The 24777-nt window shown below is 40.9% G+C and overlaps 1 protein-coding gene across 2 annotated transcripts in view; it reads left to right on the top strand.

The window, feature by feature from the left end:
• reln (reelin) overlaps positions 1-24777 on the top strand; it is a 224008-nt gene that overhangs the window by 162203 nt on the left and 37028 nt on the right. For both annotated transcript variants that reach the window (XM_037540124.1, XM_017717159.2), the window contains exons 29-42: positions 229-386; positions 478-685; positions 8437-8513; positions 11658-11816; positions 12041-12235; positions 13839-14112; positions 14401-14541; positions 14671-14848; positions 15260-15344; positions 15464-15646; positions 17511-17679; positions 17776-17878; positions 17952-18178; positions 18254-18477. In XM_037540124.1, coding sequence (XP_037396021.1) covers positions 229-386; positions 478-685; positions 8437-8513; positions 11658-11816; positions 12041-12235; positions 13839-14112; positions 14401-14541; positions 14671-14848; positions 15260-15344; positions 15464-15646; positions 17511-17679; positions 17776-17878; positions 17952-18178; positions 18254-18477 — 2381 coding nt within the window. The remainder of the gene's footprint in view (positions 1-228; positions 387-477; positions 686-8436; positions 8514-11657; positions 11817-12040; positions 12236-13838; positions 14113-14400; positions 14542-14670; positions 14849-15259; positions 15345-15463; positions 15647-17510; positions 17680-17775; positions 17879-17951; positions 18179-18253; positions 18478-24777) is intronic.

The following is a 24777-nucleotide window of genomic DNA, read 5'->3' as shown; positions in this document are numbered from 1 at the left end:
TTATATTAAAATACATGGACTCCCATTGAAGATTTTGTACCTAAATGTGTAAGATAAATTATATTGGGTTATGTGATGGTATTGCATTTTAATTATATTGCTACATCAAATTCTATTATGTTTTTGTGTTTCATTGAATTGTCCATTCATGTACTGTTTGAGAGGGTGGTTTTGTAAGAGAGAGATTACAAGCACTTGCATCAGTTTTAATCTCTGTCTCCTCTTCAGTAAAACACGGTTTCGTTGGTTCCAAGAGAGCAGTGTTCATCAAGATGCACCTGCATTTGCTCTGGACGGTGTTTACATCTCTGAGCCTTGTCCCAATCACTGTGGGGGTCATGGGGACTGCATCTCAGGAGTCTGCTTCTGTGACATGGGATACACAGGTAACAATTTTGAGCAATGTGAGTTATGTTTTCCTTCACTTCAGTGTCCAAGTTACATGGACGGTAAATCTTTTGTGTGTTCATTCATCAGTGGAACAGGACAGCTGTGTGCCATCTGTCCCTAGTCCCTCTGAGTTGACTGAGAGCTTTGAGGGGAAGTTAAGTCCTCTTTGGCAGAGAATTAGCGGAGGCCATATAGGGGGTGGCTGTGGTACCATCAGTGAGGGAAAGGCCCTCTACTTCAGCAGCTCTGGCCAACGAGAGGCTCGCACTGTGCCCCTGGATACTACCAGTACCCGGTGAGTACTCCATTGATATTTCCAACAATAGCCTAGAACCTAGTCCTAGAACTGGCACAGGATGGCATTTCGATTTCAGGCTGTGGTATTTCACTGGCCCGCTGGCTTATGTTGTTTGTCTCTAATAATAATAATAATAATAATAATAATAATAATAATAATAATAACAATATTATTATTATTATTATTATTATTATTATTATTATTATTATTATTATTATTATTACATCTTTATTTATATATCATGTTTGATTTTAGTTACACAATTTAATAGTGTTTAATATAAGTAAAACATTGGACAGATAAAATATAGATCTAAATCAGTGTTTCTAAATCCTGCTTCTGGTGACCAACAACACTGCATGGTTTCGAGTATTCCTTGGCTCAGCACACCTGACTCAGCTCATCAACTGTTTGAGTCTTTCACAAGCTGGATCATGTTTGTTGCATTGCAGATTTGATGAAACTGTGCAGTGATGTAGATCACCAGGAGCAGGTTTAAGGAACACTTAAATACAGTATGGGAAAATTATACCCACTACACCCCAATCTGGATTTAAAAACAAAAAAAAGTTTGCATCCCTAATATTTTCCATTATTCCAGACTTTAGGAGCTTCATAAGAAAATTATTCTCCACTAATTGATCTTTAAGTGATCCTTGGATGATGCAGGAAGCCTGCTTTAGCTGAATGAAGTAGTCTGGATGGGCTAAAAACTTCAAAAGACTGGCAACATGTGCTAGATCATGGCCACTGAGGTCTTTAAATGTCATAAGCAACACAATGTAGCGAAAGAGGAAGCCATTGTAAACTGAAAAATATAATAAAATAATATGCTCTTGAGGGTAATGGCAAGGTAACCCGTCACATGTTGCAGTAATCTAATCTAGAAGTTATGAAAGCATTAACAAATTTTTTAAGCATTTTGTAGTAATAAAATACAGTTTAGAAGTGTTATTTGTGTTAGACTCAAATGATAAATTAGGTTGCAAGGTTAAATCAAGGTCCTTAAATGTAGCCGTTGATTGCACAGAAAGTCTTTCAGTGGATTTAGGCCCCAAATGCAGTAATCTTGTTTTATTAGAATTTAGCAAGAGGACATTTCTGGTCATGCAGACGTGTATCTGAGCCGACACATATGACAATGTATCATCATCAGTATAAAAGTGGTGGCTAACATTGTGCTCTGACGTTTCTGTAGAAATTTGTTTGTTAGTGTGTGAGTCAAGAACCACACTGATTTGGAACAACCCACAGGTTGAATCAGGAACAACAGAAACCTGGTTAGTAAGGCTGATGTCCCATGGCTGAGTAAAGTATACAGAAAAAACCTGAGCACTCAGAATGGCCTAGACACATGTATGATGGCTCATAATGAACAAACAAGATGATTATTTAGCCAAATGATTGACATCCACCCCACGACTCTGACGGCTTAGAAAATGGATGGATGGATGGATGGATGGATGGATGTTTGGATGGATGGATGGATGGATTGACATCCTTTTCCTTTAGCACACACATCCAATTTAAACACATAGCACTGGGTAAATAGCAACACTACAAAATATTTCATTCTTGCCTTATTGCTTCATGATATTCAGTAAACAAACTAATAATGATAATCTTGGTAAAACTTAAGACTGTTCAGTGGTGAATCAAATTGGATTAACACATCACTTTAACAGGTAGGCCTATTCATAACACTATCACCGCAAGTACGTAAAAGAACGAACTTAGTGCCGACATTGAGTCGTTTTTTTTCTCTTCTCTCTAATAGCAGTCCATATTTTACTGCATAAACTTTGGGTTAGGCCTGCAAATGCGGCCTGAACATGTATATAGCGCATTGCTGTTCTCGGAGGCGAAATGTGCTGTGAGCTTGGGCCATGAAGGGAATTTATGTTGTGACTGCATATTGTTTGGCTCTGGTGTATGTAGTGCTGGGAGGACTCTGCTGTGGAGGGGCCAGAGTTCTGGAGTTCTGAGTCCTTTGCACAGATCTGTGATGGCAGCTTCGGCTCTGCAACAGGACGGATGTGACGATGATCCCTCCTGTATCTCTTCCCATAGGAATTATAGGGTTAGGGTTATGCTGAGCGTATTGTGATAAGTGAGGACAGGTGTGCTGAGCGTGTTTTGAGAAGTGAGGCCAGGTGTACTGAGCGTGTTTTGATAAGTGAGGACAGGTGTACTGAGCGTGTTTTGATAAGTGAGGACAGGTGTGCTGAGCGTGTTGTGATAAGTGAGGACAGGTGTGCTGAGCGTGTTTTGAGAAGTGAGGACTGGTGTGCTGAGCGTGTTTTGATAAGTGAGGCCAGGTGTGCTGAGCGTGTTTTGATAAGTGACGACAGGTGTGCTGAGCGTGTTGTGATAAGTGAGGCCAGGTGTGCTGAGCGTGTTTTGATAAGTGAGGCCAGGTGTGCTGAGCGTGTTTTGATAAGTGAGGCCAGGTGTGCTGAGCGTGTTTTGATAAGTGACGACAGGTGTGCTGAGCGTGTTGTGATAAGTGAGGCCAGGTGTGCTGAGCGTGTTTTGATAAGTGAGGACAGGTGGGCTGAGCGTGTTTTGATAAGTGAGGCCAGGTGTGCTGAGCGTGTTTTGATAAGTGACGACAGGTGTGCTGAGCGTGTTGTGATAAGTGAGGCCAGGTGTGCTGAGCGTGTTTTGATAAGTGAGGCCAGGTGTGCTGAGCGTGTTTTGATAAGTGAGGCCAGGTGTGCTGAGCGTGTTGTGAGAAGTGAGGACAGGTGTGCTGAGCGTGTTTTGATAAGTGAGGACAGGTGTGCTGAGCGTGTTTTGAGAAGTGAGGACAGGTGGGCTGAGCGTGTTTTGAGAAGTGAGGACAGGTGTGCTGAGCGTGTTTTGATAAGTGACGACAGGTGTGCTGAGCGTGTTGTGATAAGTGAGGACAGGTGTGCTGAGCGTATTGTGATACGTGAGGACAGGTGTGCTGAGCATGTTTTGATAAGTGAGGACAGGTGTGCTGAGCATGTTTTTATAAGTGAGGACAGGTGTGCTGAGCGTGTTTTGAGAAGTGAGGACAGGTGTGCTGAGCGTGTTTTAAGAAGTGAGGACAGGTGTGCTGAGCGTGTTTTGAGAAGTGAGGACAGGTGTGCTGAGCGTGTTTTGATAAGTGAGGCCAGGTGTGCTGAGCGTGTTTTGATAAGTGAGGACAGGTGTGCTGAGCGTGTTGTGATAAGTGAGGACAGGTGCGCTGAGCATGTTTTGATAAGTGAGGACAGGTGTGCTGAGCATGTTTTGATAAGTGAGGACAGGTGTGCTGAGCGTGTTTTGATAAGTGAGGACAGGTGTGCTGAGCGTGTTGTGATAACTGAGGACAGGTGTGCTGAGCGTGTTTTTATAAGTGAGGACAGGTGTGCTGAGAGTGTTTTGATAAGTGAGGCCAGGTGTGCTGAGCATGTTTTGAGAAGTGAGGCCAGGTGTGCTGAGCGTGTTTTGAGAAGTGAGGCCAGGTGTGCTGAGCGTGTTTTGAGAAGTGAGGACAGGTGTGCTGAGTGTGTTTTGATAAGTGAGGACAGGTGTGCTGAGCGTGTTTTGATAAGTGAGGCCAGGTGTGCTGAGCGTGTTTTTATAAGTGAGGACAGGTGCGCTGAGCATGTTTTTATAAGTGAGGCCAGGTGTGCTGAGCGTGTTGTGATAAGTGAGGAGAGGTGTGCTGAGCGTGTTTTGAGAAGTGAGGCCAGGTGTGCTGAGCGTGTTTTGAGAAATGAGGACAGGTGTGCTGAGCGTGTTTTGATAAGTGAGGACAGGTGTGCTGAGTGTGTTTTGAGAAGTGAGGACAGGTGTGCTGAGCGTGTTTTGAGAAGTGAGGCCAGGTGTGCTGAGCATGTTTTGATAAGTGAGGACAGGTGTGCTGAGCGTGTTTTGATAAGTTAGGACAGGTGTGCTGAGCGTGTTTTGATAAGTGAGGACAGGTGTGCTGAGCGTGTTTTGAGAAATGAGGACAGGTGTGCTGAGCGTGTTTTGATAAGTGAGGACAGGTGTGCTGAGTGTGTTTTGAGAAGTGAGGACAGGTGTGCTGAGCATGTTTTGATAAGTGAGGACAGGTGTGCTGAGCGTGTTTTGAGAAGTGAGGCCAGGTGTGCTGAGCGTGTTTTGATAAGTGAGGACAGGTGTGCTGAGTGTGTTTTGAGAAGTGAGGACAGGTGTGCTGAGCGTGTTTTGATAAGTGAGGACAGGTGTGCTGAGTGTGTTTTGAGAAGTGAGGACAGGTGTGCTGAGCGTGTTTTGAGAAGTGAGGCCAGGTGTGCTGAGCATGTTTTGATAAGTGAGGACAGGTGTGCTGAGCGTGTTTTGATAAGTTAGGACAGGTGTGCTGAGCGTGTTTTGATAAGTTAGGACAGGTGTGCTGAGCGTGTTTTGATAAGTGAGGACAGGTGTGCTGAGCGTGTTTTGAGAAATGAGGACAGGTGTGCTGAGCGTGTTTTGATAAGTGAGGACAGGTGTGCTGAGTGTGTTTTGAGAAGTGAGGACAGGTGTGCTGAGCATGTTTTGATAAGTGAGGACAGGTGTGCTGAGCGTGTTTTGATAAGTTAGGACAGGTGTGCTGAGCGTGTTTTGATAAGTGAGGACAGGTTTTATGTCTAATGAATTTTCATAAATGACACATATACCACCTCCTTCACCAGACAGTCTAGGGCTGTGTACATAATTAGACCCTCCAGGGGTGGCTTCATTTAATGAGACATATTCATCAGCTTTAATCCACGTTTCTGTGAGACATAAAACATCAATTTATGATAAATTATTGTATCGTTTACAATGAGAGCCTTAGAGCTGAGTGATCTTATATTAAACAAACCAAACCTTAGTCCAGAGATGCTGCATTATTAAGTTATTTAAACAAACTGGTGGAGATTTTCTAAGTTTGTGTTTAATTCAGGGCAGTGAAACAGTCTTGATAGAGTTATAGATAGGTGACGTCTCAAGGCAGCGAGCAGACGGTCGGTTTAGCCTGTTTGTCTGCTGCCTGGTCCCGGCTCTGGACAGTCAGCAACTCTCTATTACAGTCAGCACATAACATACTGTTGCCTCTGACATCTGTGCTGCTACCTGTGCTGCAAATAAGCTTGTCAGTCAGATCTCCAAAATGGCAGCTTTTAGCCACTGAACCTCAAATCACTGATGAATGTCTCAATACTCTCACCTTGGTTCTGATCCCTCAAATGGTGTCTTTCCATCGTTTTTGTTGCTTTGGGGTTGCATATTTCTCTTCAGACACTCCAGATCCTCTCTGGACTCCACTAAGGCTATTATCTCTCTGTCTGGCCCAGGATGCAAAACAGCCAGCATGAGAAAGTTCACTGTTATTAGAAATTAGAAGGTACATCAGACTGTATATTTATATTTATGGCATTTGGCTGATGCTCTTATCCAGAGCGACTTACAATTTGGTCATTTTACACAGGGAGGCCAAGGTGGTGTTAGGAGTCTTGCCCAAGGACTCTTCTTGATATAGTGTAGGGTTTTTACCCAGGTGGGGATTGAACCCTGACAGCCTTTTAAAACGTACACTATATTTCCAAATTATTTGCTCAACTGCCTTCACATGCATATGAACTTGAGTGACATCCCATTCTTAATCCATAGGGTTTAATATGATGTCGGCCCACCCTTTGCAGCTATAACAGCTTCAGCTCTTCTGGGAAGGCTTTCCACAAGGGTTAGGAGTGTTTATGGGAATTTCTGGCCGTTCTTCCAGAAGCTCATTTGTGAGGTCAGACACTGATGTTGGACGAGAAGGCCTGGCTCACAGTCTCCGCTCTAATTCATCCCAAAGGTGTTCTATGGGGTTGAGGTCAGGACTCTGTGCAGGCCAGTCAAGTTCTTCCACACCAAACTGGCTCATCCACGTCTTTATGGACCTGCTTTGTGCACTGGTGCTCAGTCATGTTGGAACAGGAAGGGGCCGTCCCCAAACTGTTCCCACAAAGTTGGGAGCGTGAAATTGTCCAAAATCTCTTGGTGCTGAAGCTTTAAGAGTTCCTTTCACTGGAACTAAGGGGCCGAGCCCAACTCCTGAAAAACACCCCCACACCATGATCCCCCCTCCACCAAACTTTACACTCGGCACAATGCAGTCAGACAAGTACCGTCTCCTGGCAACCGCCAAACCCAGACTCGTCCATCGGATTTCCAGACGGAGAAACGTGATTGGTCACTCCAGAGAACACGTCTCCACTGCTCTAGAGTCCAGTGGCGGCGCTTTACTCCACTGCATTCCACGCTTTGCATTGCGCTTGGTGATGTAAGGCTTGGATGCAGCTGCTCGGCCATGGAAACCCATTCCATGAAGCTCTCTACTCTGCACACAGAGCTTCAATGGTAGAATTTAGTTGAGAGAATGGACAGACAGCAGAATGCATGAAACACAGCCTGCACTGTTTAAATTTAGATTTTTGAAAAATTTAGTTTTATAATATTTTATTGTCGCTGCTTTGCATAGTGAATTCTTGAATGGTATTAATCTTTGTCTTCATTGCTAGTTATCAAATGCATAAACAGTCTCAAGCTAAATTTAAAATCTAATAGCTACATAAGAGTTTTTTTGGTAATATAGTGATTCATAGTCGCATTAATTGATTATTAGTCTCAGTAATCAAGAGATTATTTGACTATCAAATTAGTCATTTGTTGCAGCCCTATAGCTTACGATCTGCCATACTGGTACTTATGCTGTCTTTTCAGCTGATTTGAGTCCTTTCCAGGTGTCTCATGAATCTGATGAGAGAAAAAGTGACCTCCAGAGTAATTTATTATTGTTGTAAGTTATAGTTGTAAGTAATATACAACAATTTGAAAATAAAAGAGACTAACAAGATACAGAGAGAAAACAATGCTCCAGCAAACATTACTGACAAAAATAGTTGTCAACTCATGACAGCATATGACATCTGTCATTAAATGTTTCTGGTTATTTCAGTGTTATGGCAAAAAAACAAAACAGATTTCATATGAAAACACTGCAGAGCACTCTGGTGATGTTGGTATTTCTGATCTCTCCACTGCATAATCAAAAAGCCCTAACCCTTACCATTACTCCACCTGTTTTCCCCACTATAATACTTTATACTAGCAATGTTTGCTATCCGGTGTCGACCAGTGGAGGATGGGTTCCCCTTCTGAGTCTGTCGCCAGTGGCTTGTCATGGGGGCATGGACCCGGATTTTTTTTATGTAATTCTCATTTTTCTGTAAAACTTTGCTCGCTTGCTTCTGTTCAAGACATGTATCAGGCACACTTTTACATACAGCACTCTTAATTTTTAAGCTTTCAATCTTAATTTTATGGCAAACCCAGCTCTTTATCCATTTAATAATATGATCAAATTTAGTATTTTATTATCATTATATAATTAATTAGTTGAAATGTATAGTAAAATAGTATTCGGTGAGTTTACTGCAGCCAAATATTTGACCATACAGTTCTGGTTTTCTCCTGATATTAATATATAAAGATTTTGAATTCTTACAAATAGAAATGTGACCCTTAAGGCAGTGTTGAACAAGACTCAGTAGAAGACAACGTAAGTTTGCGCTGAAATGGCATATGTCTGTAAATTGTTAGCTGTTACTGGTAAATCATCTATACATGTAAACAAAACTCAGTAAAAACTGTTTAGCAAATTGCATTGTCATAGTTACGGCATAATTACAGCATCTTTGTACCTGTTTCATTTTCAGCCACGTTGCTTGACTTATTTTTTTTATTTATTTATTTTTTTATAGGCTTGTTCAGTTCTACATCCGGATTGGTGGGAAGAACATGGGTCCAACCTGCACTAGGCCTCGCTCCCGCAATGAAGGTATCTCTCTCTGTTCCTCTTGGTTTTTATGCCAGAATATATCTTTCTATAACCAGCTAATTAACAGACCAAGTGGCAGATTTACTAACATTTTTCTGCTGTTGCAAAACCTATTTTGCTGTGAAAAAGTGACTGTTGTGATTTCCTGCCATGATGTACAATGGCTCTTCATTGCCTGTAGTGAGACCAAAGGCACAGGCACTGGTCTTTTGTGTTAAAATGCCTGTCAAAAATGTTTTTTTTTGTTTGTTTGTTTGTTTTTTGGAAAAATAAAAACACAAAAAATAAATAAAAAACAAAACCAAATCATTTTTATAAAGCAGTCTCTTAAAGCTTTTTCTCAAATGCTGGTCTGCAGACCATAGCACCCATTTATTGGTCCACAGGCTATACTCAGGGGAGGGCAGCAGTTTGTAGTGGTTTGGTAAAGCCATAACATCAATATTATTCACTTAAAAATAAGTAAGATCACTAAGCAATATACATATTAATGGTGACATACAAATAAAAGTATTTCAAGAGTAGGCTAATGAAAGATAATCGATTGCCCAAGTATGACAGCATCACTTGTGAAAGGAAAATTTTGGACCACTGCTGCACCACTATTAAAGAAATCCTTACTGTGCTGTCACACATGAGGTACACCAACGAGTACAGCCTCCAAAATATTAACATCCTGAAGGTTGCAGACTCACCACAGTGGTGGACCTCATAGCCAAAGGTGATGAGTCTGCCTACAGAAAGGAAGTTGAGCAGCTTGTGTCCTGGTGAAGCAGCAACCACCTGCTGTTAGAGACACAGAAGGCTGTAGAGGTGGTGGTGGACTTCAGGCCAACTCTCTCCTTAACCTCCTCAAAGTCAGTGACTCCCTGGTTTCCACTGTGGAGTCACTCAGGTTCCCAGCCACAACCATATCCAGGGACCTGGAGAGAGGAACACGATCTTAACAGCCAAAACAGCTTTTAAGTCCTTCCTCACATCATCTATAACCACTGGGTTTGGTTCTTCCACCTTACAATAATGAGCTAACCTCCAGCACATAATCAGATAAGCAGAGAGAATCATTGAGTGTAGTCTGCCATAACGCTTCATGGAAAGGATAGGCACAACAATTGGAAGAGGAATATTGATAGTATGGGGAAAACAAGTATGTCTTTAAAAGGGATTTAAAAGGAAATAGAGAAATTCTACTGCTGTCTTATAATAAGAAACTGAACACTGCGTACAACCCAGTGAACTCAATGACTTCAGGCTGGTTGCTCTAGTGTCACATGGAGCACCTTCTTCTACACCTTCTCAGACCCCAGGTTCAACATGCAATGGACCCCCTGCAGTTCGCCTACAGGGAGAAAGTGGGAGTAGGGGATGCCATGCTATACCTCCTCCGTTGAGCCCAATCTTATCTGGGCAAGGGTGGTTGCGCTGTAAGAGTCATGTTCTTTGATTTTTTCAGTGCCTTTAATACCATTCAGCCCCCCCAACTGAGAGACAAGCTGGTAAGGATGCAAGTGGATCCACACCTGGATTATTGACTACCTCACTGGCAGACCTCAGTATGTCAGGCTGAAGGACTGTACATCAGAGACGGTGGTCAGCAGCACTGGAGCACCACAAGGGGCTGTACTTTCCCCCTTTCTGTTCACACTGTACACCTCAGACCTTCAGTACAACTCTGAGACGAGCCACATGCAGAAGTTTTCTGATGACACTGCCATCGTGGCTTGTGTAAGGGGGGGGTGCAGGAGGAGGAGTACAAGACCCTGGTGAAGGACTTTGTGGAGTGGTGCTGTGGGAGCAACCTGCTTCTGAACACTGCCAAGACCAAGGAGATGGTGGTGGACTTTCGCAGGGTTAGGCCACCTACACAGCCAATCTCTACGGAGGGGGTTGAAGTGGAGAGGGTAATGACCTACACGTAACCCGGTCAGCAGCTGGATGAAGGTCAGCCAACACAGACATCCTGTACAGGAAGAGACAAAGCTGGCTCTACTTCCTGAGGAGGCTGAGGTTCTGCAGATGAAGCTCCTGCAGATGTTCTATCAGACCATGGTTGCCAGCTGTCTTTTCTATGCTGTGGTGTGCTGGGGAGGAAGCGTAAAAAGGAGAGACAGGTGTGACTGGACAAGCTGATCAGGCGAGCGGGGTCAGTGGTCAGTATGGAACTGGACTCTGTGGTCAAGGTGGTTGAGAGGAGGACGTTACACAAACTGCTCTCCATTATGGAGCATGATGGCCACCCACTGCACACCATCATCATGGACAGGAGGAGCAGGTTTAGTGGCAGGTTGCTGTCACAGAGCTGCTCAACCCACAGATCCAGGAGATCCTTTGTCCCCAGAGCCATCAGGCTCTTCAACTCTTCCCAGGGGGACCAGCAGAGAAGAGAGAAGAGGGAAGAGGAGAGCTGAGGACTGAATCTGAATCTCATGTTAAATCACGAATCATAGGTCTTATATCTCATGCGTAGTCTTATGTTTCTTTTTATCCATCTGCACATCTGGACACCTTGCTGCACATATTGCACTTTCTGCATACCTTATTGCACATCTTGCACACCTGGACACTCCACACTAGACACTTTATTTTGGTACCAATATCTGCACATATTTATTTATTCAGTATTGCCATTATATGCAATTGCCTGTGCCTCCTTGTACAGTCATTATTGCACTGCGTCTTTCATCTCAGGTTATAGATATTATTCCAGATTGTTGTAATTTGTAGGTATATCTGCCTGTGGATAGGATCTTTTATACGTATTGTTCCTGTTATATTGTTTACACCCTTACTGCTATTACTGTTCTGTGTTGTGTGACTGCTACTGGCTGCTAAATTTCCTTTGGGATCAATAAAAGATCTGTCTGTCTGTCTGTCTACTAATGGATATACCCATTTATATGTATTTTTGCTCTGTAGTGTTTTTATTGATTAAATTAGAATTATTGGGATTATAAAGAGTAGTGTTTATCTTTTTACAATAAAGTGCATTCGAATCTGTGAAAGACTTTAATATTGTTTAGTTAAGTATTATTTTATTGTTTGACCTTTTTTTTTTTTTTTTTTTAGAATCTGATTACTCAATTGTCATAACAATTTATCCATAGTAAGAGCCCTACACAGTGCTTTATACTTTTTTTTCCCCAGGGGTGATATTGCAGTTCTCAACCAGTAATGGTGTGCAGTGGCACTTTTTGCGAGAGTTGGACTTTGGTTCCTTTCTAGAACCACAGGTAGTGACTGTTGAGCTGCCCCCTCAGGCAAAGGCATCCTACACGGTGTTCCGTTGGTGGCAGCCCCAACAAGGTAAGAAAATGAACTCACAACTGCTTACTCGTTACAACCCTAACCCTAACCCTAACCCTGCACCAAACTTTAAAACACAGGGTCACAGGACAGAATCTAGAATGTTGAAAAGATCACAGAATAATAAGGAACACATTATAGAATGTAACAGTATTAGTATCATGTACCTTTTGTATTATCACATAGTCCTAACCTGTGTAATTCATTGTTTTCTCCAATTGCAGGAAAACACTCAGCCCAGTGGGCACTTGATGATGTTTTGATCGGGATGAACGATAGCTCCAGAACGGGGTTCCATGATAAGTTTGATGGAACATCACCCTTAAGGCACAACTGGTTCAGAGTAGTTGGTGGAGAAGTGATAGTAGATTGCCTTTCCCTGGACACAGCCCTGACTTTCCAGACTGATCCAGGAAACAGTGAGTCAGCACTGACCTTAGAACTATATAAGTGTAAAGCTCTGTGTACCCAAGGTTTTTCTGCCTATTGACGTGGAATCAAAATATATATTGCCTCCTGCCTAATGTTTAATTCAACATCACAATGATCTGTTTACATATCTTATCAATACAGGTATTTAGTAAGGATAAACAATATATTGGCAGCCGACATGTTATTTGATAAAAAAAATGTTGTCGTTGTTGTTGTTATTATTATTATTATTATTATTATTATTATTATTATTATTGGTTCGATATTGGAATTGTGACCTATAATCACAACTGATCATTTTGAGTCCGAGTTTTATCTCATACACACACTGAAGAATGTGTAGAAGCATGCAGAGTCACCAGTGTTAGGAATTTACCTGTTTCTAGACCCCACCGCAGTCTTTGCTAGCCACTGAGACTTTACTGACATGAATTCTTACAGAAAATCTCATTTTGTCGCTGGCTGTATTTTAGTTAATTAGATATTTGATACAAAGTTGTCTTGTCTAGATTTTTAGAGATGACATTTCATGTTCTATGAAACATGTTAGCCTGGTATCTCTTTGATTAGGTTTCTCATATACAGCGGCCACTTTATTAGCTACAGGTAAAAGGCTGGACCCCCTTTTGCCTTCAGAACTGTCTTAATTCTTCATGGCAGACTTTCAACAAGGTGTTGGAAACGTTCCTCAGAGATTCTGGTTGGTTATTTGAGTTCCTGCTGCCTTTCTATCATCTGGAACCAGTCTGCCCATTCTCCTCTGACCTCTCACATCAACAAGGCATTATCGTCCACACAACTGACCGCTCACTGGATATTTCCTCTTTTTCTGACCGTTCTCTGTAAACCCTAGAGATGGTTGAGCATGAATTTTTTCACTAACTTATATATTCAGTCTTAGCTAAAAAATTCTTCTAATGCTTTTAGATACATAATTATCATTCACATCCACTCACAGCTTAGTATACAGTTCATTTTTAGGTAATGATGAGCTTGAATATTATTATTTGTTGCAGTAATTCCATATATATATTATTTCATCTGTTATGTTACTCTTCCATTAACTGTACCAATCGAGAACTGAAAGTATTACTACATTTACATATTAGGTATGTATTTTGTGTGGAAAGAGCAAACCTGTACAGTGTTAGATGTATAGAAGTATTACTATCAATTGCACCTTGCAAACTCCCATCTCAGACTAGGAAATAGGGTATTTTCAGGTGATGCTTTTTTATTTAATTAAAAAAAACGTTTTTACCGGATTAGTGGATTAAGCTTAGTTTGAGCAAAAATCATCAGTTTTGCAGGCCCTGCAAAGGCAAATTGGTCATAAATACACATTCCACAGAATGTGCTAACATGACTATGCTGAGTGAAAAAAAAGATACATAATTAAAACAAACCTTTGCATTACATGAATCATTAAGAACTCACAATCGCATGAGGAGGGACACTGTGAAGGTTAATTATTCCTATTATTCTCAGTTTGTACATTATTCACAATATATTATATGGAATTAAACACTTCACAAACACATAAATACAGTTAAATGTTGCTTAAAATCATTTCTCTATGCTTCCTACTAGAGCGGCCACGCTATGCAGAGAGCTGGGACTTTGAGGTGTCAGGTTCTTCATTCCTCCAGTTTGATCTTAGTATGGGCTGCAGTAAGGCTGTAAGTCCAGCCCACGGAGTGCACCTGGAGTTTTCCACTGACTGTGGACGCCACTGGACACTGCTAACACCTGAGTGTGTGCCACCTGCTATTGGATGTGCCGAATACACTCAGAGCTCAATCTACAGCGCTCCGCAGTACTCCCGCTGGAGGAGGATCACTGTCTATCTGCCCAGTGCTGCAAAGTATGCCAAGTACAGTTTTGTGAATATGTCAAAAATGTATAGCAATGAATCTGTTTGAATCTGTGTCCTCATGTGGGCACCTAAAATAGAGCATATTGACATGGTCTGTGTGATGTTATATGTGTATTATATGAATATATTATATTTTGTTATCCTATCCGTATTTTAGATTTTCATACCCATTAAGAAAAATCCCAATCTCAAAATTATTAGCAGATTCTACAGTTATGTTGTTAATCGAATAGCTAGTTCCTGGGAGTACCAGCATCATGTTTTGTTGTTATGTAGTTCTCCCAGAACAAGGTTCCGTTGGATCCAGTCTCACTTCACTCCTGGAGCAGACAGCTGGGCCCTAGATAATGTGCTGCTGGCTCCTGGCTGTCCCTGGATGTGTTCTGGACATGGCCTGTGTGACAATGGGCACTGTGTGTAAGTGACTGTGATTACACCTGTAAATCTACCATGTTACATACAGCATTATCACACAGCACTTACTGCAAACAATGATTATGATCACTGTCTCCTTTCCTGTTTCTCTTCTCTCTGTCTCATCAATAGGTGTGACAGAGGTTATGGTGGGGTCCACTGTGTGCCTGTGACTCCCTTGCCCCATGTTCTTAGGGAGGACTTCAATGAGAACCTAGAGGCAGAGATCTGGCCTGAGGTGTATGGGGCAGAAAGGGGTACATTGAGTGGAGAGCCTCTGAAATCAGGCACAGCTCTCATCTTTAAAGGAGTGAGCAACTTTATGTACTGTATAGGGTAGTTGAGTAGTCAGAGAGTTAGGGTGTGTGGGTGGGTGTGTGTGTGGGTGTGCGTGGGGGGGACGTGGGGGTGGGGGGGCGCCTGGAGGCGCTTCGCCTGGCATCCCAGTCTAGGTACCTCAGTCTGCTGGGTGTCATAGCGATACCGCAGCAAATTGCCATGGAGACAAGCTAAAGTAAAATTCTTTCAGACAGTTAATATAACTGCTTTATAAAAATAAATAAAAAAGAAACATTTTCACACTCACATTTACCACATGATCTCAATATAATTGTTTATTTATATATAATATGTCTATGCATACAAAGACAAAATATTAATTGCGTATGTCTGTGCTTTTCCTGTTTAGTGTGTCCCATAAATCTCTTTTCTGTATGTTCAGGAAGGATTACGTATGCTTGTTTCACGGGATCTTGACTGCACAAGCACTCTGTACATCCAGTTTTCATTTAAGTTTATTACAAAGGGTAAGTACCCTCCAGGTACTACTGGAATGTATTGCATATGTTTAAATCATACAGTTGTTGTGTCTTTTGTTGTTTGAATGCAGATTATTAAATTATGTCTTGTTTTGGTGGGCTTGTAGGAGTGCCAGAGCGTTCTCACTCCGTGTTGCTGCAGTATTCAGTGAATGGCGGGATCAGTTGGATGCTACTGGATGAATTCTACTTCCCCACTTCCACTGACACACTTTTCCTACATTTGGCACTGCCCCCTAGTGCTCAGACTAATGCTACACGCTTCAGACTGTGGCAGCCTTACAACAATGGTGAGAGTACTCCAGAAATTCCAAGTCAGCAAAATGATTCTGTTTGTGGTTTGCATATCATATTCCTGTGCAAGTTAATTTTATTTATTTATATATTTATTTAATATTTATTTGTGATAATTTGATGAAGTTCATCAAAATATGACAGAGCATGTTTAATTTCTCTATCACATATTTAAGGAAAGATTAATCAGAGATTAATTTATTTAAAAATGAACACATCATTGTAGCTTGATGCCTTTTTATTCAAAGGATTGTAAGATAAGAAATAAAATTAGTCGTAAAGCTATAAATATATTGAGGCCTGTATCTGTTATGAATTTGCCTACTTTTAGAAATTTCTGTATTTAAACCTCACTCATATATAATCAAGGCCTTATTTAGATTCTTATTTAGATTCTGGGGCTGCACAGTGAATTATATTTTTGTCATTGCGGTATAAGTTTCTGCAACAGATGTAATAGAGACAAAATTCTGAAGGCTGAAAGTAAAACAAATGACCTCACTTGCACACACAGCACTGAAGTGAAAGCTTTCATGATGTGGAGTCAAAGTAAAATTGGGACACTTTATTTTAAATTTTGGACACTTTCACCACAAACCTAAAACTGAACATGTGATCCATTTCTAAAAAATAGCATGTTTGTTATAATAAAAATGAAGTATATATGTTTTTATTATTAGATTTATTATTGTAACTTATGGAATGGAATGTAAATTTCATATAACACGTGCCAAACTTATATTTTTTGTTTGTTTTTGGGTGTAACCATATTTTACGATGAGAAACTGTGAGTAAAAAAACCTTTAAGATAAAAACAAAATGTTGACTTACAAATATTACAGGACATTGCCAGAAGCCCATGTGGGGCAGCCTTCCCTGCCTCCACTTCGCTATATCTGTTTATGGCTTTTATTTCTCAAATTTATGTTGCTGTCCACAGCCCTTGCTGTGCTCTCTCTGTTTTTGTCTTGTTTCTGTTCTCCTTTATGCTCAGCTCTACAGTAAATGTGAAAATCTTAGTTTGTCCTATCTAGTACTAGCCAGTACTATCGCTTACCAAGTCATAGGTTAATTATATTTTCAATGAAAGTAAAAAAAATCTTTTTTTATAGGCACCACTAAGCAAACAGAAAAGCATATATCATTCTCTCCCTCAAAAGTAAAATGACTGTGATAATTGTATAGTCCAGATTTAGTGTTATACAATAGTGATTTTAACAGTGCCATATCAATATTTTTTCAGTGTAAATGCATTCTTTAAAATGATCCCAGTACTGAGATAATCGCCTCCCCCACTTATGACATTACTCCAATGAAGATTTGATATAGGTCAAATGGTCCATAAGAACTTTTTTTAAATATCAAAAATTTAAATACTATTCTTTTAATATTTTTTGATTTCTTTAACCTTGAAAATGTATAGTTTTTAGGTTTTAATTTCCACCTTTTAAGTGTAACTTATAGCAACATATTTATAAAATGTAATATCCAGCAACATTTCATCACAAATTTATGCCCAAATCATGCTGCCAAGGAAAGCATTGTAGATACTATTGCGGATACAGCACTGCATGAAGGTCTTACACACGTATGAAACTGCAACCACAATTTCTTGTGTCTATTCACAGTTTTCCTTGTTGTGGCCACTTCTGTTGAGAGACATATTTTTAAGATTTTTAAAAACGTCTGTACACATTGGTCAGCTTTCTGAACATTTTCAGCCTTTGATACCCTGACTCGAAGAATAATCACATTCAGTGATTATCAGCAACACAGACTGATATTTTCTACAATTGAAAATATGTCTAGATAGTTTCTGGCAGCTAGTAAGACCTTGTGTGGCTTCATTTAATTTCACAGGCAAGAAAGAGGAGGTGTGGGTGATTGATGATCTAATCATTGATGGCAGCTCACTGAACAACCCGCCAGTTCTATCAGAGAGTTTTGAGGGTGGGCCTCGGGATTTTAACTGGTTGTTCTTCCCAGGGGGCAATATTGGTCTCTACTGTCCATACCAGAAGGCAGGACTGTGAGTATCCCAAAAATGTTGTGGATTTACAACTTTGTTAAAATGCATATTAATGCTTTCTTTTTGGTTTGAGTTTCGTGTTTACTCCGTCTACAGGGAGGATGACTCAGCCTTGGTGTTTGTGTCAAGTGAGCTAGGAGAACACTCAATAACCACAAGAGATATTGATGTCAATGAGAACACTATTATACAGTTTGAGGTATGGAACATGGAACATTTTACAGTTGTATCTCTTAGTTCAGTATCTGACAAATGATCAATTATTTTTCCAGATCAATGTGGGATGTACAGCAGAGAGCTCTTCGTCAAACCCTGTGCGCCTGGAGTTCTCCAGGGACTTTGGGGCCACATGGCATCTCTTGGTTCCTCTGTGTGCAGGCACACCAACATCCAGCTCCCTCTGCTCCACTGAGCTCCACCCTGCCAGTATATACTACCATGGCACTACCCAAGGCTGGAGGAGGGAAGTCATTCACCTCGGCAAGCTACATCTGTGTGGGTAGGTAAAGGAGACTAAGGGCCAAAGCAGTCTCTTTTTGCATTGTATTAAAAAATGTTTACTTCTAACTTACAGGTTAATACGGTTCCGTTGGTACCAGGGGTTCTTTTCCTCTGGCATGACACCACCTGCCTGGGCTCTAGACAACGTTTATATTGGCCCCCAGTGCCAGGACATGTGCAGTGGCCATGGAGCGTGTGTGAGGGGTACCCACTGTGAGTGTGACCCTGGTTACTCTGGCCCAGGCTGCTCTGTTCCAGATGCATCAAACCCAGACTTCTTAAAAGAGGACTTTGAAGGTATAGAAGATGTTTATATAAACACAGGAATATGTGGCTATGTGTGTATGTGGGGAAGAGAGTGATAAACTAAATTGTGACATTGCATCAGCAAATTTAAAGTAAAAGGAGACACTGGTTCCTCAGTGCTAACTGCAAAAGTGGAAAGCTGAAGCATTATTTTTTCGAGATGAATCTTTATGGGGAATTAAGATTAGCTGATGTCTATATTTTTGGCAGATTTTTATTAGTCAGTTCCTTGTATTGTTATTATTTATTTATTTATTTGTTTATTTTAAACCCAAACCTTTGGGCTAAATTAATACATAAAAAAAGCACTAGCACATATCCAGTATTTTTATTGGGCAAAATGCCTAAATTGCTCTTTAACAGGTCAAATGGGTATTTTAAATTCTTAAACAAAAAACACACTGTATGTGTAAAATTAATATATGTATGCTTTTTATCTTTTAAACATTTAACATATTCTACAGTACATTTTACAGCATATATTCCCTTTGAATTCAAATCCATTTCTTTCATATATACGCTATATTGCCAAAAGTATTCCCTTCTGTTTCTGCCTTCACATGCATATGAATTTGAGTGACATCCCATTCTTAATCCATAGGGTTTAATATCATGTCGGCCCACCCTCTGCAGCTATAACAGCTTCAGCTCTTCTGGGAAGGCTTTCTACAAGGGTTAGGAGTGTTTGTGGGAATTTCTGACCGTTCTTCCAGAAGCACATTTGTGAGGTCAGACACTGATGTTGGACGAGGAGGCCTGGCTCACAGTCTCCGCTCTAATTCATCCCAAAGATGTTCTATGGGGTTGAGGTCAGGACTCTGTGCAGGCCAGTCAAGTTCCTCCACACCAAACTGGCTCATCCACGTCTTTATGGACCTGCTTTGTGCACTGGTGTGCAGTCATGTTGGAACAGGAAGGGGTCGTCCCCAAACTGTTCCCACAAAGTTGGGAGCATGAAATTGTCCAAAATGTCTTGGTGCTGAAGCTTTAAGAGTTCCTTTCACTGGAACTAAGGGGCCGAGCCCAACTCCTGAAAAACACCCCCACACCATGATCCCCCCTCCACCAAACTTTACACTCGGCACAGTGCAGTCAGACAAGTACCGTCTCCTGGCAACCGCCAAACCCAGACTCAACCATCGGCTTGCCAGATGGAGAAGTGTGATTCGTCACTGAGAACACGTCTCCACTGCTCTAGAGTCCAGTGGTGGTGTGCTTTACACCTGAAATCAGAGATTTGGATGTGTGAGTTAATACTTTTGGCAATATAGTGTATATTATTTTGGTTCGTATCGCCTGCTTCTGTCCACTGTTTCTCCCATAATCCCACTACACTGTTTCATTACTTATGAACTGAAACAATATCTCAATAATAAATTTGCAAATTTAATTATGAAACAAGTACTGTATCTATGATATTTTTGGTGATTTGCAATGATATGCATGTAACTTGACATAAAATATATGCACTAGTAGAACATGATGTTAAGCTTATCACTCGTGAACATGTTTACCGCTAAGGTGACTCTTCATTTCAATCGTCCTTCAAAACAGTTTATTATTTAATAGCTGGCTCATCATATTGACTTACCAATCTACTTAGGCTTTGTAAATAAGCTTTTTTTGTCAGCTTCTTCTTTTATCAGTACCACTTTACAAGCATTTTTTTATTTTTTATTTTAAAATAGCTAATAAACAAGCATTGATGGTATTTGTGTCTTTGTGGATCTAGAGAAGGCAGATGATAGGGTGCCAAGAGAGGAAGTGTGGTACTGTATGAGGAAGTCAGGTGTAGCTGAAAAGTATGTTAGGGTGGCGCAGGACATGTATGAGGATAGTGAGACAGTGGTGAGGTGTGCAGTTGGAGTGACAAATGGTTTCAAGGTGAAGGTGGGGTTACATCAGGGATCAGCTTTGAGCCCCTTCTTGTTTGCAGTGGTGATGGACAGGTTGACAGATGAGGTCAGGCAGGAGGCTCCATGGACCATGATGTTTGCAGATGACATTGTAATCTGTGGTGAGAGTAGAGAGCAGGTAGAAGAGAATCTGGAGAGGTGGAGGTTTGCACTGGAGAGGAGAGGAATTGAAGGTCAGTAGAGACAAGACGGAATACATGTGTGTGAATGAGAGGGAGGCAGGTGGAAAGATGAAGATACAAGGAGTAGAGGTCGTAAAGGTGAATGACTTTAAATATCTTGGGTCAACCATCCAGAGCAATGGACAGTGTAGAAAAGGTGAAGAAGAGGGTGCAGGCAGAATGGAGTGGGTGGAGACGGGTGTCAGGGCTGATGTGTGACAGAAGGATAGCAGCAAGAGTGAAAGGGAAGGTCTACAAGACAGTAGTGCATCCTGCTATGATGTTTGGTTTGGAGACTGTGGCTCTGTCTAAAAGACAGGAGGCTGAGATTTTCGTTGGGAGTGACGAGGCTGGACAAGATTAGAAATGAGCAGATCAGAGGGACAGTGAAGGTGGAGAAGTTTGGAGATAAAGCCAGAGAGGCCAGGTTGAGATGGTTTGGACATGTGTTGAGGAGGAATAGTGGATATATTGGTCAAAGAATGTTGGAGATGGAGCTGCCGGGTAGAAGGAGAAGAGGTAGACCTCAGAGAAGGTTTATGGATGTAGTGAAGGTGGACATGGAGATGGTTGGTGTGAAAGTAGAGGGGGCAATGGATAGGGCAAGATGGAGGCAGATGATCCGCTGTGGCAACCCCTAAAGGGAGCAGCCGAAAGAAGAAGAAAGGATTTATGGAACCACAGGACACTTTTCCACTTCACCTCAGTTCATCTTAAATGAGCTTGCGGCGAGAGAAGTTGGCTGCGTTTCTGGATCCTGTTTATGTATGATTTCTTCTTTGCATGATACAGCTTTCACTTGCATTTGTGGACTGTTGATTTGTGTTTACATACAATGATTTCTGGAAGTGTTCTTGAGTCCCTACAGTGAATTCTGGTACATAATCATGAATCTTTTGATGACTTTATGTTGGATATCCAAAGTCTTCATAATTTTACATTGAGGAACATTTTTTGCTGAAATTGTTCCTGAATTTTTAGACAATTTTTCTTTCACAGATTGGTAAAGCTTTGCCCATCTTTGCTTCTGAGAGACTATACCTCTCTAAAATGTTCTTTTTATATCCAATCATTTGAGTTAGTGGCAAATTGCTACTCTAGCTGTTTTTTTTATTAGTACCACTTACTTTCCCAGCCTTTTGTTACTCCTGGCCCGACTTTCTTGAGGTGATTCGCTGCCATCAAGTTCTAAATGTTTTCACATTTTTCATGAAATGGTAAAATCTGTCACTTTCAACATCTGATATGTGTTCTTTGTTCTATTGTGAATAACATGTCAGTAAGATTTGCAAACCATGGAATTCTGTTATTATTCACATTTTTATTACTACTATTTTCTTTAATAATACAGAGCCTTGTATTGCACTGGATCAGGTCAGGTCATGAATATAGTACCGACATATTTGGGGTTTTTTAATTATAAAAAAGCAGCAGAATGAATTCAGTCTACAGAAACATTCTGTCTGCCAGTTTAACAGAGAAATGAATTAAGTCTAATCAGGAGGAACTTGCAGCAAGACAATGGCCCACAACACACTGCCAACACACCAAAGACTTCATCAAGTGGGAAATGGGAGGTTTTAGACTAGCCAAGTCATTCACTTGACCATAAGCCAGTGGAGCATACATTTCACTTTCTGAAGCCAATAGTGAAGGAAGCAAAACAACTGAAGAAATTGCAGCAAAATCTGAAAAAATCAGAAAAAAGAATGTTTCATGATATGAGTGGGTCGTCAGCTTGATGCATTTATAAAGATTACCTGTTCCTATAGTTCAGATCACCTAAAATTTGGGTGGCCTTCCACCACAGTTGCCATGTTCTAAGTTGTTTTACACAATTATATGTAAATATCAGGAAAAAAATCTGAGATTCTGATTTGTCATCTCATATTCTTTTAATCCCAAAATGTCTTTAGTATATAGCAAAAACAAAAGAATTGGCCTCGCTCTTCCAATACTTTCAGAGGACACTGTATACATAAAAGTTAAATCAAGCACTACAATATTGTCATGCAAACTGCACTTTGTCATCATTAAATACATTACCATCGGTTGGAATTTTCACACAACAAATAGCAATCGTGGTAAAGGTGCTTCCTGAAGTTTTCAGTTACAGAGCCATAGCAAAGACCTTAAATGCACCCATCAGTACAATTCATAACTAACTGTTTGCTCTTGAGGCACAGAGTTTAAAAAAGGCAGCAACATAATGGATCCAACAGCAAGCTCCATTACAGAAAATTTAAGCTACGTAAAAGCAATGTTAAGAAATAAAGTGCTTTCCCACCAACCATTCTACAATTAAGAGAATATAGTAAACTCTTTGCACATGTAATTGTAACTGCATAATATCAAATTTTGTATCGCATTTTCTTATCGCAATAGTCTGTCTGATCCTGAGAATTGATGGACAACAGAACTGGACATTATTAAAAACACATTATTAAACTCTCAGATGAAAAGAGCTACAGTGCCATAGATCTTAAACATTCCTGTCAGTACAATTGGTTTGATAATGTGCAAGTGAAAAGGTTATGGAACCATGGCTAATCATCAAAGGATAGGTGCTCGAGGTTTCACAATGTGCTCTCATACTAATGATAATTAAGGTGTGAAAGGGCAAAAGGATGTGAACACCTTTCCATCACATCTATAGGAGCTTGTTGCATATTCCACTTCAAAACCGTGGGAATTAATATGAAGCTCATCCCCTCACCACCACCTTTGTGGCTGTAACAGCATCTCAGAGGAAACTGGGGTTGATACCTCTGGGAGATTTTCTATAAATTGTAGGGCGGTAGAAGGTTTTATTGAGCGCTTTGTTGAATAACGAGGGGACGTATGTATATTATGGCTGAGTCGTAGCTCATATGAAATTAGGTAATGGTCGGAGATCGCTGTGGTTTGCGGGAGGATATTAAGCTTGTCTATGTTAAGACGTCGTGTCAAAACTAAATCTAACGTATGACTACAGTCATGTGTAGGCCCTGCTGCATTTTGGGTAAAACCAACAGAGTCTAGGATTGAGGTAAATGCCCTTTTTAATGCGTCGTCTACCATCTCAAAGTGAATATTAAAATCTCCTACAATTATTACTTTATCACTGCACACAGCCAGGTTTGCAGCGAAGTCACTAAATTCTTTTATAAATTCAGAGTCGCCCCCTGGTGGCCTGTAAATGTTAAATAATGAAAATGTGTTCTTTTTTTATGACTGGATTTGTAATGTTGATGGAAGAACTTCAAAAGAAGTGAAGGTGTCACATTGTTTCTGACTAATATCAAGGGTATTTTGGTAGATTACACAGACTCCGCCTCCCTTGCCTGAAAATTTTGGGCTGCGTACATAATTATAGCCTACATGCGTGGCTTCATTTAGTGCTGAATATTCACCCGGTCTTACCCATGTTTTGGTGAGACAGAAAGCATCAAATTTATGATCACTTATAATTTAATTTACGATGACTGCTTTTGAGCTTAGTGATCTTATATTGAGTAACCCAAACTTTAGATCTGAGGTGTTGCTGCTGTCATCTGAATATGATTTAATATTGATTAGGTTGTTGAAACTGGCTGATTGAGTTTTTCTACATTTAGTTTTAATTCGGGGCAAAGACACAGTCTCGATAAAGCTGATCTTGGGTGATGCCTCAAGGCGGATCGCAGACGGTCTGTCTGCAGCCTGGTCCCGGCTCTGGATTGTCAGCAGCGGTTTACACTACCCTGCCGACTAACTAAAAGACTATGAGCTACGCTGCACGAAAGTAAGGCAGCACCCTCCCGCGTGGGGTGGACACCATCCCTACCTATAAGACCAGGCTTGCCCTCAAAACGTAACCAATTGTCTATAAAGCCCACTTGATTTTCCGAACACCACTTGGACATCCAGCAGTTTAACACTGAACGTCTGCTGTAGGCTTCCGCGCCACGCCGCATTGGGATGGGACCAGAACAAACTATGGTGTCGGCCATCGTCTGGGCCTGTTTAATCACCTCTCTGATCTTACCCTTATTTACCTCAGACTGCTGCAGATGAATATCATTGGTCCCTACATGAATGACTATCCTCGAATATCTCTTTCTATCTACAGTCTAAGGTTGCCACTAATGTCCGGCGCTCTTACTGCTGGGGCCCCTAAAGGAGTAGCTAACTTCACATGTGGAATGATAGAGTCTCATATAACCAGAGCACTTTTAACAGGCTCCTAAGTGGGC

Source organism: Pygocentrus nattereri, chromosome 7 (genome assembly GCF_015220715.1).
Source record: "Pygocentrus nattereri isolate fPygNat1 chromosome 7, fPygNat1.pri, whole genome shotgun sequence".
Lineage (NCBI taxonomy): Eukaryota > Metazoa > Chordata > Actinopteri > Characiformes > Serrasalmidae > Pygocentrus > Pygocentrus nattereri.
The sequence above is the reverse complement of the archived record's forward strand: the minus strand, read 5'-3'. Positions and strand labels throughout refer to the sequence as shown.